Raw genomic sequence first — 14,636 nt, 5'->3', positions numbered from 1 at the left:
GAGCCTTCATATACCAAGATCAATCAAATAAATAACCAAAACCAGAGATGGGCTTGTCTGAGTCAGCTTGATCCACCTTGATGAACAAAGACCATGATGAACCACATCCCCGAAGAAAGCAGGAATACAGTGAAATGTGAGATCTCCAAGAGCAAGTCTGAATTAGATGAGGTCTAGGCTGAAGGTCAACTACCAATTAGACCACTGTGATATCTTAAAACTAAAATAAAAAAACTAAAATACTTCACTTCAGAAAAAGTATCTGATGATATAAACTTAGCATTAACTTCTTTTCAAAATGGAGCCCAAAAGGCCAGGGGGGAGGTAGATTTGTGTAATCCACAGCACATGAGAGAGGTGTCTTCCAAAGGAACACACCTGAGAAACACAACTGTAGAAGGATTGAAACATACAAAAAGTCTCAAATGCTTATATTCTCATCTCATCCTGGCACATCACCCAAGAAAAGCACGGGACGCATGGCAGTTTGAAAGGTGGTGTTCGCTGTGACTGCTGAGAGCACGCCCAAGGAACCAGACAAAGAAAAGCATCCATCCAAAGAAACCACTTTTTTCCCAAATCCCTTCCCAAAACCTCCCCAGTTGCCAAGAGCATGACAGCAATGGCTTGGACCTTTTCTGGATGAGGATGAGCTCTACTGAGTGGTTTCTTTGTTAGTCATTCTTCTACGAGCTTACTCAAAAGTGCTATTTCCTCCCATCCTGACTTTGCAGCTAGTTTTTTCTTTAAGAATGTATTGCAGGGATCCCTGGGTGGCGCAGCGGTTTGGCGCCTGCCTTTGGCCCAGGGCGCGATCTGGGAGACCCTGGATCGAATCCCACGTTGGGCTCCCGGTGCATGGAGCCTGCTTCTCCCTCTGCCTGTGTCTCTGCCTCTCTCTCTCTCTCTGTGACTTTCATAAACAAATAAAAATTTTTAAAAAAAAAGAATGTATTGTAAATATATTGTTTTGTTTTGTTATTTGTGTGTGTGTGTGTGTGTGTGTGTGTGTGTGTGTGTTTCCTCATCTTCTCTCTACTCCCCTGGCCTCGTCTGGTTTTCCCAAAACAAAGGGCTAACAGGAGCATCAGGAAGCCCAGTTATCATTGGCCTCAGGGAACCAGAAGAGCTCCAGCTGACAGAACTGCCACAGCGAGAGGCGCAGGAGGCTGGGATTCTTTCCATTGGCCTCTAGCCACAGAGTGTGCAGCTGGCTCCATCTCCCTCCCACCCACCACGGGGAATACAGCTGGCCCTCCAGCCCACGGTGGAGAGAAACCCTGGAGCAGCCAGGGTGGCCCCCACAGGGCATTTCATTGAAAGAGGCTGCCCCTTGCACCACTTTTTTTGACTTGCCACGGAGCCTGCTGCGGCCAATAAGCCGGGCCAGCTGCAAATGAAATGTCTGGGGTGGGGAGCCACAGCTTGAAATGCCCCCTGGGTGACAGCAGCTCTAGCCGGTCAGGGTTACAGGCCTTCCTGCTAGCAGGACAGAGATTATATACGGTCTCCGGAAAGTTCCATAGGAAATCCAGACCTGTTTGTTCAGAATCCTGCCTGGCAAGCCTACTGTAAAACAAACAGCAAAAGAGTAAAAACAGGCTACAGAGCTCCACAGTCTATTCTGGCAGGAAAATTATTTTTCAGCAGCAAGTACCTGTAAAATGTCACCTCCCTAGAAATCAGCTCTGCTCTGAGCGCTAAGGATCCTACGTTGCTGCCATGGAAACGGGGGATGAAACCGCCTTCCTTTCTCTCCACCCACACGGGCTTCCGCAGCGACTGGGAACTCGAGTGCCTCCGTGAGATGCCAGTGTGGGCAGGCGGTGTGGACCAACCGGCGACGGGTCGCGGAGACCCGCTGCTAGCCCCGTGGAGCAGGGCAAGGCCGACACGGTCCTAGGTTTACCAGCACATGGAGCCGGATCCCAACCCCGGGCTGGGAAAAAGTCCCTTTTTCAAACTCACATTTGTGTACTGTTTCAAGCCCAAACTCGAAAGCCACAGCAAGTGTTAAAAAGGGTGGTGCTGGGGTGGGGGGCGATTCTTGCTCTACCTGATGACAATTCTTTCTGAAATTGGTGTCCTTTCCCAGTGTCACCAAGCCCTCTCGATTGGAAGCGCTTCCTCGGGGATATTGGCAGTGAATTTAGGAATAAAGAGATTTCAGGAAGATTTTCATTTAAATGACACTTGGTTTCCCCGGCTGATCAAAGGGGAAGCCTTACTCCATCTGCTGAGATCAAATTTCATCTCATCAAACACCTCAGTGTAATTATTTTTCTACCAAGTATTTAAATGAGGATGTAAATGAATACCAAGGTATTTGAAGTCATTAAGGCTGCTGCGGCTGAGAGGGAGACCCACTGCCTCTCCAGGGACCCCCAGTTCACCATCAAAGCAGCTGCTCGCCGGTGTTCATTTTGTAACCTTTATGCCACATTCTTGAATTAATGAAGAAACGTCAAGAATCTATTTTCCTCAGAGAATCTTGGCATGGGGTCTGCATGAGGGAGCAAGGCATGTGTGTGAGAGTATGTGTGTGTGCGCCGGGGACACGCGGGGAGCTCTACTTAAAAGAATCTGGATTCTGTACGTTGCGGTCCCTTCTCCTACTACAGTATAACTGAGCAGTTTTAAAGTAGAGGGAATAACTATAAACAAGCCAGCCATCATAACTCCCATGAATCTTTTATTGTAATATGGTACCAGCCCTTTGCTTCTGGATTTTGACTTCTCTACGTGTAAAGGAGGAATGTCAGGATTGCCACGATATTGAAAACTGGGTTTCCTAACACTGGCCATCTTCTTCTAAGCCTAGCTAGAAATATCCAAGTCTTAAGACCTACCCTGACTTAGGAGGCAACAGATGAACGTTTAGACTTTTCTCCATTTATACACATCTCACTCAGCGTTATAAATAACACTCAATCTTAAAATTCCACTTTACCCTAACAACAAGATGGGCATACAATCTGCCATTTCCTTCATTTGAATGTGAAGAGTGGTAGGTTATAGTAGAAATCTTACCTCCTCAGAAAAGTCATGTGGAGGGGGGCAAAGAGAAGAGAGAGACACCATGTGTGTGTACATGTGTGTGTGCGTGCACATGCATGTACATGTGTGTATGTGTGTGTGTGTCTTGTGTGCTGGGAGTCTTTAGAGGAAAAGGAGCAAAAGGGATAAAAGAGGAGTCATATAAAGCATCTTTTTGATCAAAAAACAAAGTTCTACATAGTGCTAAGAGACTGGAAAACTTGGCTTTGGATACCGTCAGCACCTAAAATGCTGTCTTACAAACTAAGTGCATGATTTAAAACAAAAAAATAAAAAATGAACACTTGGCTGTGTCAGAAGGAATCTTTTTTTCTATCTCCCTGTATCTCAGAGCTTGTATCCTTAGTCTAATGCACAAGATGCGTAAGAGTAAATTCTAGTCAGAGAGAATGTGTTCACTCTTAACAATATCAAAATCTGATTTAGCTTGACAGAAAATGGGATGCGATCCCCTGGCATAGACTGCTATTGAGAACCTGACTGTATAGATACAAATACATCTGGTCCATGCCTTTCTGTGCAAACAGGAAACTACAATTAAAGCATTAAGGAAAGTACTGTTTTCCTTAGTGAGTTAACAGCAATCCCACTTCTATACAAAACCATGCTTTCTCTCAAGATACAAAACTTCAATTTTGCTTCCATTCACTAGCACTAAAAGGGAACACAGTTAAAGTTCACCTTAATAAACATTTAAATTCAAAGTTGTCCATATATTTAAGCAGGGCAGGAAACAACAGTAAATAACACATCAGTTATGAAGCCATAAACACAAGAATTTAGATTCTGAATTACAAAACTAATAAAAAAATGAAGTAGATATGTCCAGAGTAGGATCTTTTTAGTAGTATTATTTAGTAATTGGTTAACAAAAGAAAAAGAAAAAAAGCAATCGGGTAGAAGCAATAGAAGCAAAACAAGAAATCATAAAGTAAGTGAAAGGATTCAATTTCATAATCTGAAGATAAATGAATTGAGATCATAGTGTCATAGAGATTTTTAAATCTCAAACATATGTATTTCTCAAAAATTGAGAAGTAGATAATATGAGAAAGTCAGGGAAATAAAAATCAACTTGAGAAGAAATTAAGTTTTAGAGGAAGAACTGGAGAGATAATAATCTTTTCAAGTTCTTAGCCTATTAAAGGAAACAAATCAAAGTATGCAGAACATATCTGCGCCAACCCATAATGTAAATTAAATAATTTATTCCTAAGATTCTTGTTTCTATAACTTGAGTCCTTATTGTAAACTGAGCCTTTGATAAATATTTAAGAGATTAGTTAAGTCAATATCAGTTTCTTGTTTTTATAGCTTTTAAAAATTATAGTTATTTGATGCTCATTATAGAAAAATCAGAACATACAGATGAGCAAAGAAAATCAATCCCGATTTCAAATGTGCCAAAGAACTTAAATCTCTAAAGTTCTGATATTGCACAAAAAAATCTTTACTCCTCTTTCAGCAATATTTTAAGCTGACAGAGTTTCAATATGTCTATGAACTTGCTAATCCACTGTCCAACCCTGATTCCAATTTAAATGAAACAACAATGGTCTCCCTTACTTTTATTTTAAATCAGATAGCTCCCACCAAACAAATGAAACAATGACAATTCTGAGGCCCAAAGCACTCATCCCACGGTACCCTATCCAGAAATCCTCTCTCTTTATTCTAAACAGTTTTTGTGTTTGAGAAAGTAGAGCTGATCTTAAAAAGAAAGCTGAGGGCTGAAGACATATAGCACCACGGCTTTTTTTCTACCACTGCTGCCTTGCTAGAATACCAAACTAAGAGGTGTGCTTCCCTCAGTAACTTCTTGAGTGTCCTTTTTTATACAGCTTTACTGAAGAGACCTCACTCATAGTCTATTAGAGGAGACCCATTCTCTAATAGCAACAAAGATAGGAACTCTTCAAAGTGACTTTCATCGCTGACCACCATATTGGCAAGTCAGCATTCCACTGTCCTATCCCACTCAATTCTCCATGTACTCCCTTGGAAGCCTACCCAGTGCTCTTCCACCCAACATTCTAGCAGGGTACATAGAGCCTAGGGAAGTCCCTACATAGTTATAATAAAGGAGAAAATATGTGAGGTCTCAAAATTTAAGAACTGTTCACCTTCAAAGACCATGACTGAAACAGAGAAAAAAGAATTGATGCCAAAAAAAAAAAAGAAGAAGAAGAAGAAGAAGAAGAAGAAGAAGAAGAAGAAGAAAAGAAGAAGAAGAAGAAGAATGGATGCCAACTAAAGAAATCCTAAGTTATGAAAAAGGTGAGCAAAAAGAGTCATCAGTAGCCTATTATTTATTTCTGTGAAAGAAAAAATCATATATAAACATATTCATTTGACATATGAATATATATCAATTTCATATATGATGCCTAATTAAAGCATCAAGAGGTCTACCACTTACCTTGAGATAGTTCACACACACACACACACACACACACACAAATAGATAAACCAAATATGGCAAAATATTAACACCTGTCAATCTAAGTGATGAGTATATAGGTGCATATAAATATCTTTTGTGTGTGCTTGAAACTTTTTAAAATAAAAAGTTTTTTAATGGTGATATCTTATATTTGAACAGCAGTTTTCAATTTATAAAGGCCTTTTAGAAACAAACACAATAATTTAATCTGTAAATTAGGTCAGATATAATCACTATTGTAGTATACTCATGAAAACTAATTCTAAGACATTTAACAAAATTCATCATACCTTCATGATAAAAAAAAACAGTTTTTATAGAGGGAAAACTCCTCAATATGATAAAAGGCATTTATGGGAAAACCCACAAGTAACATCACACTCAGTGGTAAAAGAGTGAAAGCTTTCCTCCTAAAACCAGGACAAGACATGGATGTCTGTTTTCATCACTACTATTCAATATTGTACTAGAAGTATTAGCCAGAGCTATTAGATAAGAAAAAAGAAATAAAAGGCATTCAAATAGGTAAACCTATCTCTATCCACAGATGATATGCTCTTATATTAGAAAACCCAAAAAATCCACAAGAAAGCTACCAGAATAAACTAATTCAGCAGTTTCGGGGTACAAGATCAACATGCAAAAATCACTTGTCTCTATACACCAGCAATGAGCAGTGCTAAGAGGAAACTAAGAAAGAAATTTTATTTACAATTGTATTAAAAAGAATTAAGTACTTAGGAATAAATCTAGCAATGGAGGTAAAAGATGTGTACACTGAAAACTGTAAAACATTGCTGAAAAAAGTAAAGATCTAAATTAATGGGAAAACATCCCTTCATATCAGGAAGGCTTAACACCATTAAAATGTCAACATCACCCAAAGCAATCTACAGATTCAACATAATAACTAACAAAGTTCCAACAGCCTTTTTTCCCAGAAATGGAAAAGTATATCCTCACATTCATATGGAATTGCAAGCAACCCTAAATAGCCAAAACAATCTTGAAAAAGAAGAATAAATTTGGAAGACTCATACTTCCCAACTTTGAAACCTACTACAAAGCTACAGTAATTAAAAGAGTAAGGGGTAGCCCAGGTGGCTCAGTGGTTTAGCACTGCCTTCAGCCCAAGGCCTGGGCCTGGAGACCCGGGATCAAGTCCCACATCGGCTCCCTGCATGGAACCTGCCTCTCCCTCTGCCTGTGTCTCTGCCTCTCTCTCTCTCTCTCTCTCTCTCTGTCTCATGAATAAAATCTTTAAAAAAAAAAAAAAAGAGTATGGTACTGGCATAAGCAGAGACATATAGACCAACAGAATAAAATAGGAAGCCAGAAATAAACCCTCACATATATGGTCAGTTGGGAGTTCCAAGAGTTCAATGGGGGCAAGGACAGTCTTCAACAAGTTCTTCTGGAAGAACCGGATATCTATTTGCAAGAGAATGAAATTAGACCTTCACCTCATACCATATATAAAAATCGACTCAAAAAAATGGATCAAAGACCTAGAACTATAGAATTCTTAGAAGACAACATTGCGACACCGGATTTGGCAACAATTTCATGAATATGACACCCAAACCACAGACAACAGAAAAAAAATAAACTAGACTTCACCGAACTTTTGTGTATCAAAGGACACACTCGAGAAAGTGAAAAAAATGACAGCCTACAGAATGGGAAAATATTTGCAAGTCAAAGATCTGAAAAATGTTTAATATCTAGAATATGTACATAATTCCTACAATTCAACAACAACCCAATTGAAAAAAGGGGCAAAGAACTTAGACATTTCTCCAAAGATATATAAATGACCAATAAGTACATGAAGTAACACTCAATATCATTAAACATTAGGGAAATGCAAATCAAAACCACAATGAAATACCACTTCATATCTACTAGCATGACTATAATAAAAATATTTTTTTAATTTAAGAAAAGCCAGAAAGTAACATGTGCTAAAGAAATCAAAACCTTTGCAGAAAGCTGGTAGGAACGTAAAATAGTACAGGCACTGTGGAAAAAATGGTTTGGTGGTTCCTCAAAAGTTAAATATAAAACTAACAGATGATCCAGCAATTTCACTCATAGGTATATACCCAAAAACATTGAAAGCAGGGACTGGAAGAGATATCTCTAGAGCAATGCTCATAGCAGCATCATTCACAATAGCCAAAAAACAGAAACCTCCCAAGCGTCCATCAACAGAAGAATGGATAAACAAAATGTGGCATACACAATGGAATACAATTCAGTCATAAAAAGGGACAAAATTTCAATATATGCTACAACATGGATAGACCCTGAAAACATTATGCTTAGTAAAATAAGTCAGACACAGAAGGACAAGGATTGCATGATTCCATTTACAATAGCATCTAAAAGAATTGAATATTTAGGAATGAATAAATCCAGCCAAGGAGGTACACCAAAAACCGAGGTACTAAGAAGAGGCAAATTCATAGAGAGAAAGCAGAAAAGAAGTTATCAGGGGGCTGGGAGAAGGGGAAAAGGAGGACTTATTGTTTAAGGGGTACAGAGTTTATGTTGGGGATGAAGAAACAATTCTGCATACAGATAGTGGTGATAGGTACACATAGGACTGTGAATATATTTAATGCCACTGAGTTGTATACTTAGCAATGGTTAAAATGATAAATATGATGCTATATTCATTTTAACCACAATTGTTTTTAAAAAGCACATTTTGAAAACAAAGTCTCAGAAATACAAAGTGATTTGCTCCAAGTCACACAACTGGTAAAAGGCAAAGCCAACATTCAGTCTCAATTTGTTAAATCTCCATGACAACAAAAGACATGTATTATATTAGACGCATAGCTTAACACAAAATCTAATTGTTTTGATTTCTGAGGCTCTCTCCAGAAGCTCATCTTCTAAAACCTATCAAAAAGAAGAGTAATCTACTTTATCTTTCAATTTGATGTGAAATCCGCCTGACCGTCAGATGCTTCAGCTTCTGCCTTTAGCTCAGAAAGGAGAGAAAACAGTGCCCTGCACCTTTACACTGAACTAGGTGTGATTAAGAAAGCAGGCTCTGGAGTCACATTGCCTGTTCATATCTGGCACCACTATTAACTGTGTGACCTAAGTAGGTAAATTAACCTCCGTTAGATGAGGACCAGTGTCCTCATCTGTGAGATGAACAACCGTACTTACCTCATTAAGTTAAATTAATTATTACATGCCACACACTTAGAAAAGACCTTAGTCCATGGTTTAAAAAAAAAATTCTTGCCCCCTTCTTCCTCCTTCTTTTTCTTCTTCTTCATCATCAACATTATTTATTAACACTGAGATTCTGTAAATTACCTGTGAAACCGTCATCTGCATGTTACTCTGCCCACTGCAAAGCCAGACATCTCCAAATAAGACATCATGAACTCTCAGGGTGAAGTTCGTTTTCCCAAATGTCTGCTGTGCCATCACCTCATAAGGTCCACCAGGCTTCATAGGATCCAGTACCACCATCCAGCTATTAGAGTGTGCTGAAATCATTGAAAGGCTCCAAGGAATTAATCAATCAATTAAAATGAAATTAAAGTCCAGTCCTGCCATGCATCACACTCATTTGTGGCTAAACGCAGTCATTGTGATGGACTGAACTCAAAGATATGAAGATGGGCCAAATTTCACACAAGCAAATACAAAATAACAAAAGCAACAGCATTTCTATGCTTAATCTGTGCTAGTCCCTCCTTCCTTGTAACTGAAGCATTTATAAGAAAAATAAATCAGCCAGCTATAATCCTAAATGAGAATAGACAAAAACCGAGATTAAAATTCAGGGAGTTTAATTTAAAAAAAAACGCAAAGTAGAAATTCCTATTAAACTAACCAACTGTCAATATTAATAGAATCATAACCCAATAGATTTACACAGGGCCCCAAACAAATTTGAAATTATCTAATCAAAGGTGAACACAGGTTAGAGAAAATCATTTATAATCTGGAACTTCCCCTTACTTGATGGTATCATCCTTGTCATCAATCACCCACCCACACCCCATGTTGCTTCCAAGGATTAACGCTACCAGTGGGTCTGAGTTCTCCAGACTCACAGGTGAGTGCAGAGAGTGACATATAAAGAAGTAGTAGGAGCATATAAATTAATCTCTCTGTGAAGAAGACATTTAGACGTGCCCAATTAATTATTTTCACAGAGTTATTTACCAGACTCAAGGTTTTCGGACTCAATTAGGGAGATGAAAAGCTATCCAAGACCCTATTTCAGAGATTCATAGCATATTCCTTAGGAACCACCCCCCTACCACCTTCCTACCTCTCACCCACTCATACCACCACCACTGCCAACATCATACTCAGAAACTTAGGGAAAATATCTTCAGAATGGCAAAATTATGCCACAGAGAACCAAACAACATGAACAAAGTTGAAGACGTGAGAGTGAGAAAAATAAAATAGAGAAATGATCGTTGTAAAATAAATATTCTTGGCATAATGCCAAAGAATACAAAATAATCTCTAATTTGCATCCATCAGATCAACGTTAATTCTTTTTTATTTATTTTTATGTTATGTATATTTTTATTGGAGTTTAATTTGCCAACATATAGCATAACACCCAATGTTCATCCGTCAAGTGCCCCCCTCAGTGCCTGTCACCCAGTCACCCCAACCCCCTGCCCACCCCTTGTTCCACTACCCCTTGTTCAGATCAACGTTAATTCAAAGGGAAAGAATGGTAAGAACTGGAAATGGAGCACCCTAAAGTTTTTACAGCAACCTGTAAAAAAAAATGATAATTATAAAAATACTATCCAAGTGCCTACTATGTACTAGATTCTGTGCTAAGTTCTCTCCAATCAGCAGAAGCCAAGCAGAAGGCTGAGAGGTCCAGATGCACAACAGGAGACTAGTAAAAGCTCCAACCATACAGGATTGCTCAGAGCCTTGAGGGAAATGTCCAAAAGCCTCGAGGCGTCCACGCAAGCTTGCGTGCTTGCTCCTCTCAAAAGTACAATCGACTGAGGTTGCTACTCCCATCCATCCCTTGGAGGTCAACTAAAGCCAGGACCAAATGCTCACTATTGTTTTTATATCACCAATAGCCAGACATCAACATATTAAATGTATAATTCACCTAAAGCAGAAAAATCACTGTTTTGGAAACAGTGGGCAGCGAGTACAGATTGTGTCGCACAGGTGCGATGTGCTCCATATGGCTCGTGCTTCTGAGCAGACAGACGCTCCAATCTGCCCAACTACAGTCTTGCCAAGGTCTTTCCAGGCTTCTTGCACTGACATAGCTTACTGGAGCTCGGTCCTTCTGCCACCAACATTACTCATTTATTGACAAGGTGGTCAAAGAACCTCGGGCAGGACTTTTTTAGCTCTCTACTACCGTACACTCTACTAGCCACTGCCGTTCATTTGATACTTACACATGGCCTCAACCCGCGAAATCCAGCAAAGAAAATGGCCTTCGCCAGGGCTTCTGGAAGCTTGTGTTGCCCCCAACCAAAAGACAAATGAGGGGAAGGAGGGACCTTTGGGCAAGAGATGATGGCAACACGGTCTTACCACAGCAGGTGGGTGAGCTCTCTCCAGCGCCTAAAGGGTCTAAGAGAAGCCAGGATCCAGACCTGAGCCTGATTCCCATGAACTGCCTCCTGAGAATGATCAACTCCCTCAAAGACTTTGGAGAACTTCCTCTGCCCTACTCTTCAAGTTTGCTGAGTTTCAAGCAGTTTTCCCCTCCCCTCAGTAAAAGGAAACTAAACTGTGGCACAATAATGAGGGTTAAGTGGAGTTATTGCCTGGGAACATGGGGGAAACCAGATCCACCGTAGAGAGCTAACTAGTGGTCAAACTAACTCAGAAACAGTTCATTTAAAACAAGGGGGATTCCCTCCCATGTTAAGTATATGTGAAGGAGAGCAACCCCCCGTGAAGGCTGCTTCTCCAACTAATGGCAAGGGTAGGCTGACAAAGGCAAAAGTCACCATGTTTCCCAAGGAGAACTCATTGGTTTTTGACTGTCAGTTCAGGGCTGGCTGGGTAAAGAACTGTTTACCCAGCTTGACACAGGATGATGAAATCCACTTATGGTTTTTAGAAATTGTGTTGACCCACCAAGTCCACTGGGTTGAATCCAAATAATGAAACTGAGTCATTGACTATGAAGAGTTGGAAGCTCACCATCCATCCAGCTGGCTTTCTGCTGGTCCTGATGGGCCTTCTGAGCAACAGCTTCTTCTGGGCCCTCATCACCTGCTCTCTTATAACCTCTCTTCCAATCCAGGCCCAGGTTTCTGTAAATTCTCATTTTTGTTTCATTCAAATCTCTGCTTCCTCACATTCTTTCTTCTCCCACCAGGGAAGATTCATGTTCTTCCTTCATTATATAGTTTCTTAGAGTGCTTACCGTGTGCTAGGCACTCCCATCAGTAAATGACAGAGAGTAAACCCCAGCCCTGAGTTACACCAACAGGAAAGCCATGCAAACTGATTAGGTTTTTGTCTTTCCATGTCCAAGGGTGAGTGTACCTGGTGGCCTATTTCTTCCTGTCCCTCTTCTCTTCATACTCCGGCCAAGGGCACAAGTGAAGAATTCTCTCCATTTTCTCTCCACCTCCCTGACCAACCCCCAGCTCAAAATCAAGGGAACAAATCATCAAAGGGAAAAAACATTAAAAGAATTTGTCTGAAGACGTGATTAGTCATAAAGTGCTTTCGTGTTTTTTTCTTTTGGCTGTTCACATCAGATGTTAATTATTTTTCAGGTTATTGTGCCAAATCTCAGATGCCAAGAAGAGGAAAAGGAAAATTATCCATGACCTATCCCTTCCCAAAAGAAAAAGCCTAGAGCTGGAAGAAGCAGCCCTGTTCACTTCTTCCCCCACAAAAATCCTGGCACTTCACCAGCTGCAAATCAGTTCAATGATGTGCAGAAGTGACTTGGAAGTCTCAGTGCCCAAACTGCCCTGTTACAACCTGCATTTATTCTGTATAAAGTGCATCTCCACCACCGTTAAACATGAATGTAAAAAGAAGAAAAAAAAAAGCTTGCAAATTTTTTCTATCGAGAAAACTGTTTATGCAAGTTAAGTTAGAGCATCCCATGGCAGACACACCCTCAGGTGACACCCAATAAGTCACAGCCTCGTATAATCCCCTCCCCTCAAATGCATGCAGAACTTGTAACTTGCTTCCAACCAACAGAAAATGGCATAAGGGAGGAGATGTCATTCTTGTGATTAGGTTACATTATACGGAAAAGATAAAGGGGTTTTGCAGAGGGAATTACAGTTCCTAACCAGGTGACTTTAAGTTAATAAAAAAAGGAGATTTCCTTGGGTGGGCCTGACCTAATAACATGAGCCCTTTAAAATAAAGAAGGTCTAGAGATCAGAGATTTGAAACAGCAGAGATGCTTCCATGAATGCTATAGGCATAAGGAAATGAATCTGCGGCAGCCCACAGGAGCTTGAAGCGGCTCATTCCCTAACCAAGCTTCCAGATGAGAACACGGCCCAGCCAACACTTAATTTCAGTCTTGTGAGACCCTGATCAGAGAACCCAGCTGAGTGATGGCCCAGGCTTCAGATCTCTAGAAACTGTGTCACGATAAAAGTGTGTTGTTTTAAGTACCTAAGTTTTTTTGGTATTTTATTGTGTAGCACAGTGCATGCTGACACTGCAACCAGGAGGGGTTTTTTTTTGTTTTGTTTTGTTTTGTTTGCTTCTCTAAGGGGTTTAAGCTTTTTGTAATTTTCTAAGCTAGAGAAAATATCTCTACTCACCTCAATCATGATGAAAAATCGAGACACACTCTCATTTCATCACCACCACCCCCTCAAGCATCCCTCAGGTACCTCAGAGTGAGAGGATACACCCTATCCTCCTCCATTTTATTCCTTGTGTCTGAAAGAATCATCATGCATCATTTGTTAATATGGTTGGGGTTTTTTTTGTTGTTTTGTTTTTGTTTTTGTTTTTGTTTGTTAATATGGTTTGAATAGGCCCAGTACCTGGCCCATATTCTCAATCATCCCTCAAGTTTTAATTTTCCTAAAGCTTAATTGCCAGTCGTCCTGGACAAAAACCTTCCTGCTGTTAATTCCATTTTGTTGTGGGCACCCAGGGGATTGATTATAGGTAATAAGTTAAATATTAACAGAGACAAAGTGACAATTTGAGATAGTCTAGCTGAAAATCCCCGAGTCCTCATCAAAATTTAAATAGAAATCAACCCTCCAATATACCCTGGAATGTTTCCTTTGAGAAGCATTTTCTTGGTGCCCTATAAAATTTCCTACATGTCTCCCTCCTTTACTCCAAATAACACTTTACCCATTTTGCGTCATGTGCAGAACAGAGCAAGATGCCCCTATCGGTAGGTTTATGGATCTATGTAAAATAAATACCTTTCTTCTCTACCTAGCAAATGTGGAGAGACTAAGAAATAGATCTAGCCCCACCACCAATAACAACCACTCCTTTTCCCGTGAAATTACCATCAACAATCCATGAATCACTTGGTTCCCTTAAGCTGTTGCTGGATATTTTAACTTCAAATGACACATCGCTTTGCAGTGAGGCAACTGAAGCACTGCTTAAATCAAAAGTACCAAACGTGAAAGGATAGCAAGAAAGTGAGTTCCTGGAGGATGGGCACAATTTGTATTCTTCCTTGTATTTTCCAGGGCTTTGGTGTTTTATACACAATAAGCCCTCAACTGATATCTATAGATAAGTGAGCAAGTTCACTATCACCATGAAGGAAAAGAAAGGCTCATCCCTTAATTGTTACCTTTTACACCTTGTTGTCACTACCTACCCTCTTGCCTCATCTCTGGCCACTCCAAATCTTGGTCCTACAATCCCCATGAAGGGGGAACAAACTAAAAATAATGCATAAGAACGTTAAAAGAAAACTGAAATGCTATATATATGGGCAGAACAGAGCAAGATGCCCCTATAAGTAGATTTATGGATCTACATAAAATAAATACTTTTCTTTTCTACTAAGCAAATGTGGAGAGCCTAGCAAATATATATAAAGTGTATATATACACACATACATATGTATATATGTATATATATATGCATATATGTATGTACATCTTCTGTATCTACCGTTACA

General features: G+C 39.9%; 1 protein-coding gene across 1 annotated transcript in view; it reads right to left on the bottom strand.

Annotated features, from left to right (window-relative positions):
* Positions 1 to 14,636, bottom strand: part of SIAE (sialic acid acetylesterase) — a 38,918-nt gene that overhangs the window by 17,557 nt on the left and 6,725 nt on the right. Inside the window, 1 exon segment of the mRNA XM_038535814.1 lies at positions 8,840 to 9,015. Within this exon segment, the coding sequence (XP_038391742.1) occupies positions 8,840 to 9,015 (176 nt within the window).

This window comes from Canis lupus, chromosome 5 (genome assembly GCF_011100685.1).
Source record: "Canis lupus familiaris isolate Mischka breed German Shepherd chromosome 5, alternate assembly UU_Cfam_GSD_1.0, whole genome shotgun sequence".
NCBI classification, from domain to species: domain Eukaryota; kingdom Metazoa; phylum Chordata; class Mammalia; order Carnivora; family Canidae; genus Canis; species Canis lupus.
Note: the sequence above shows the minus strand (reverse complement) of the source record. Positions and strands in the feature narration are given on the sequence as shown.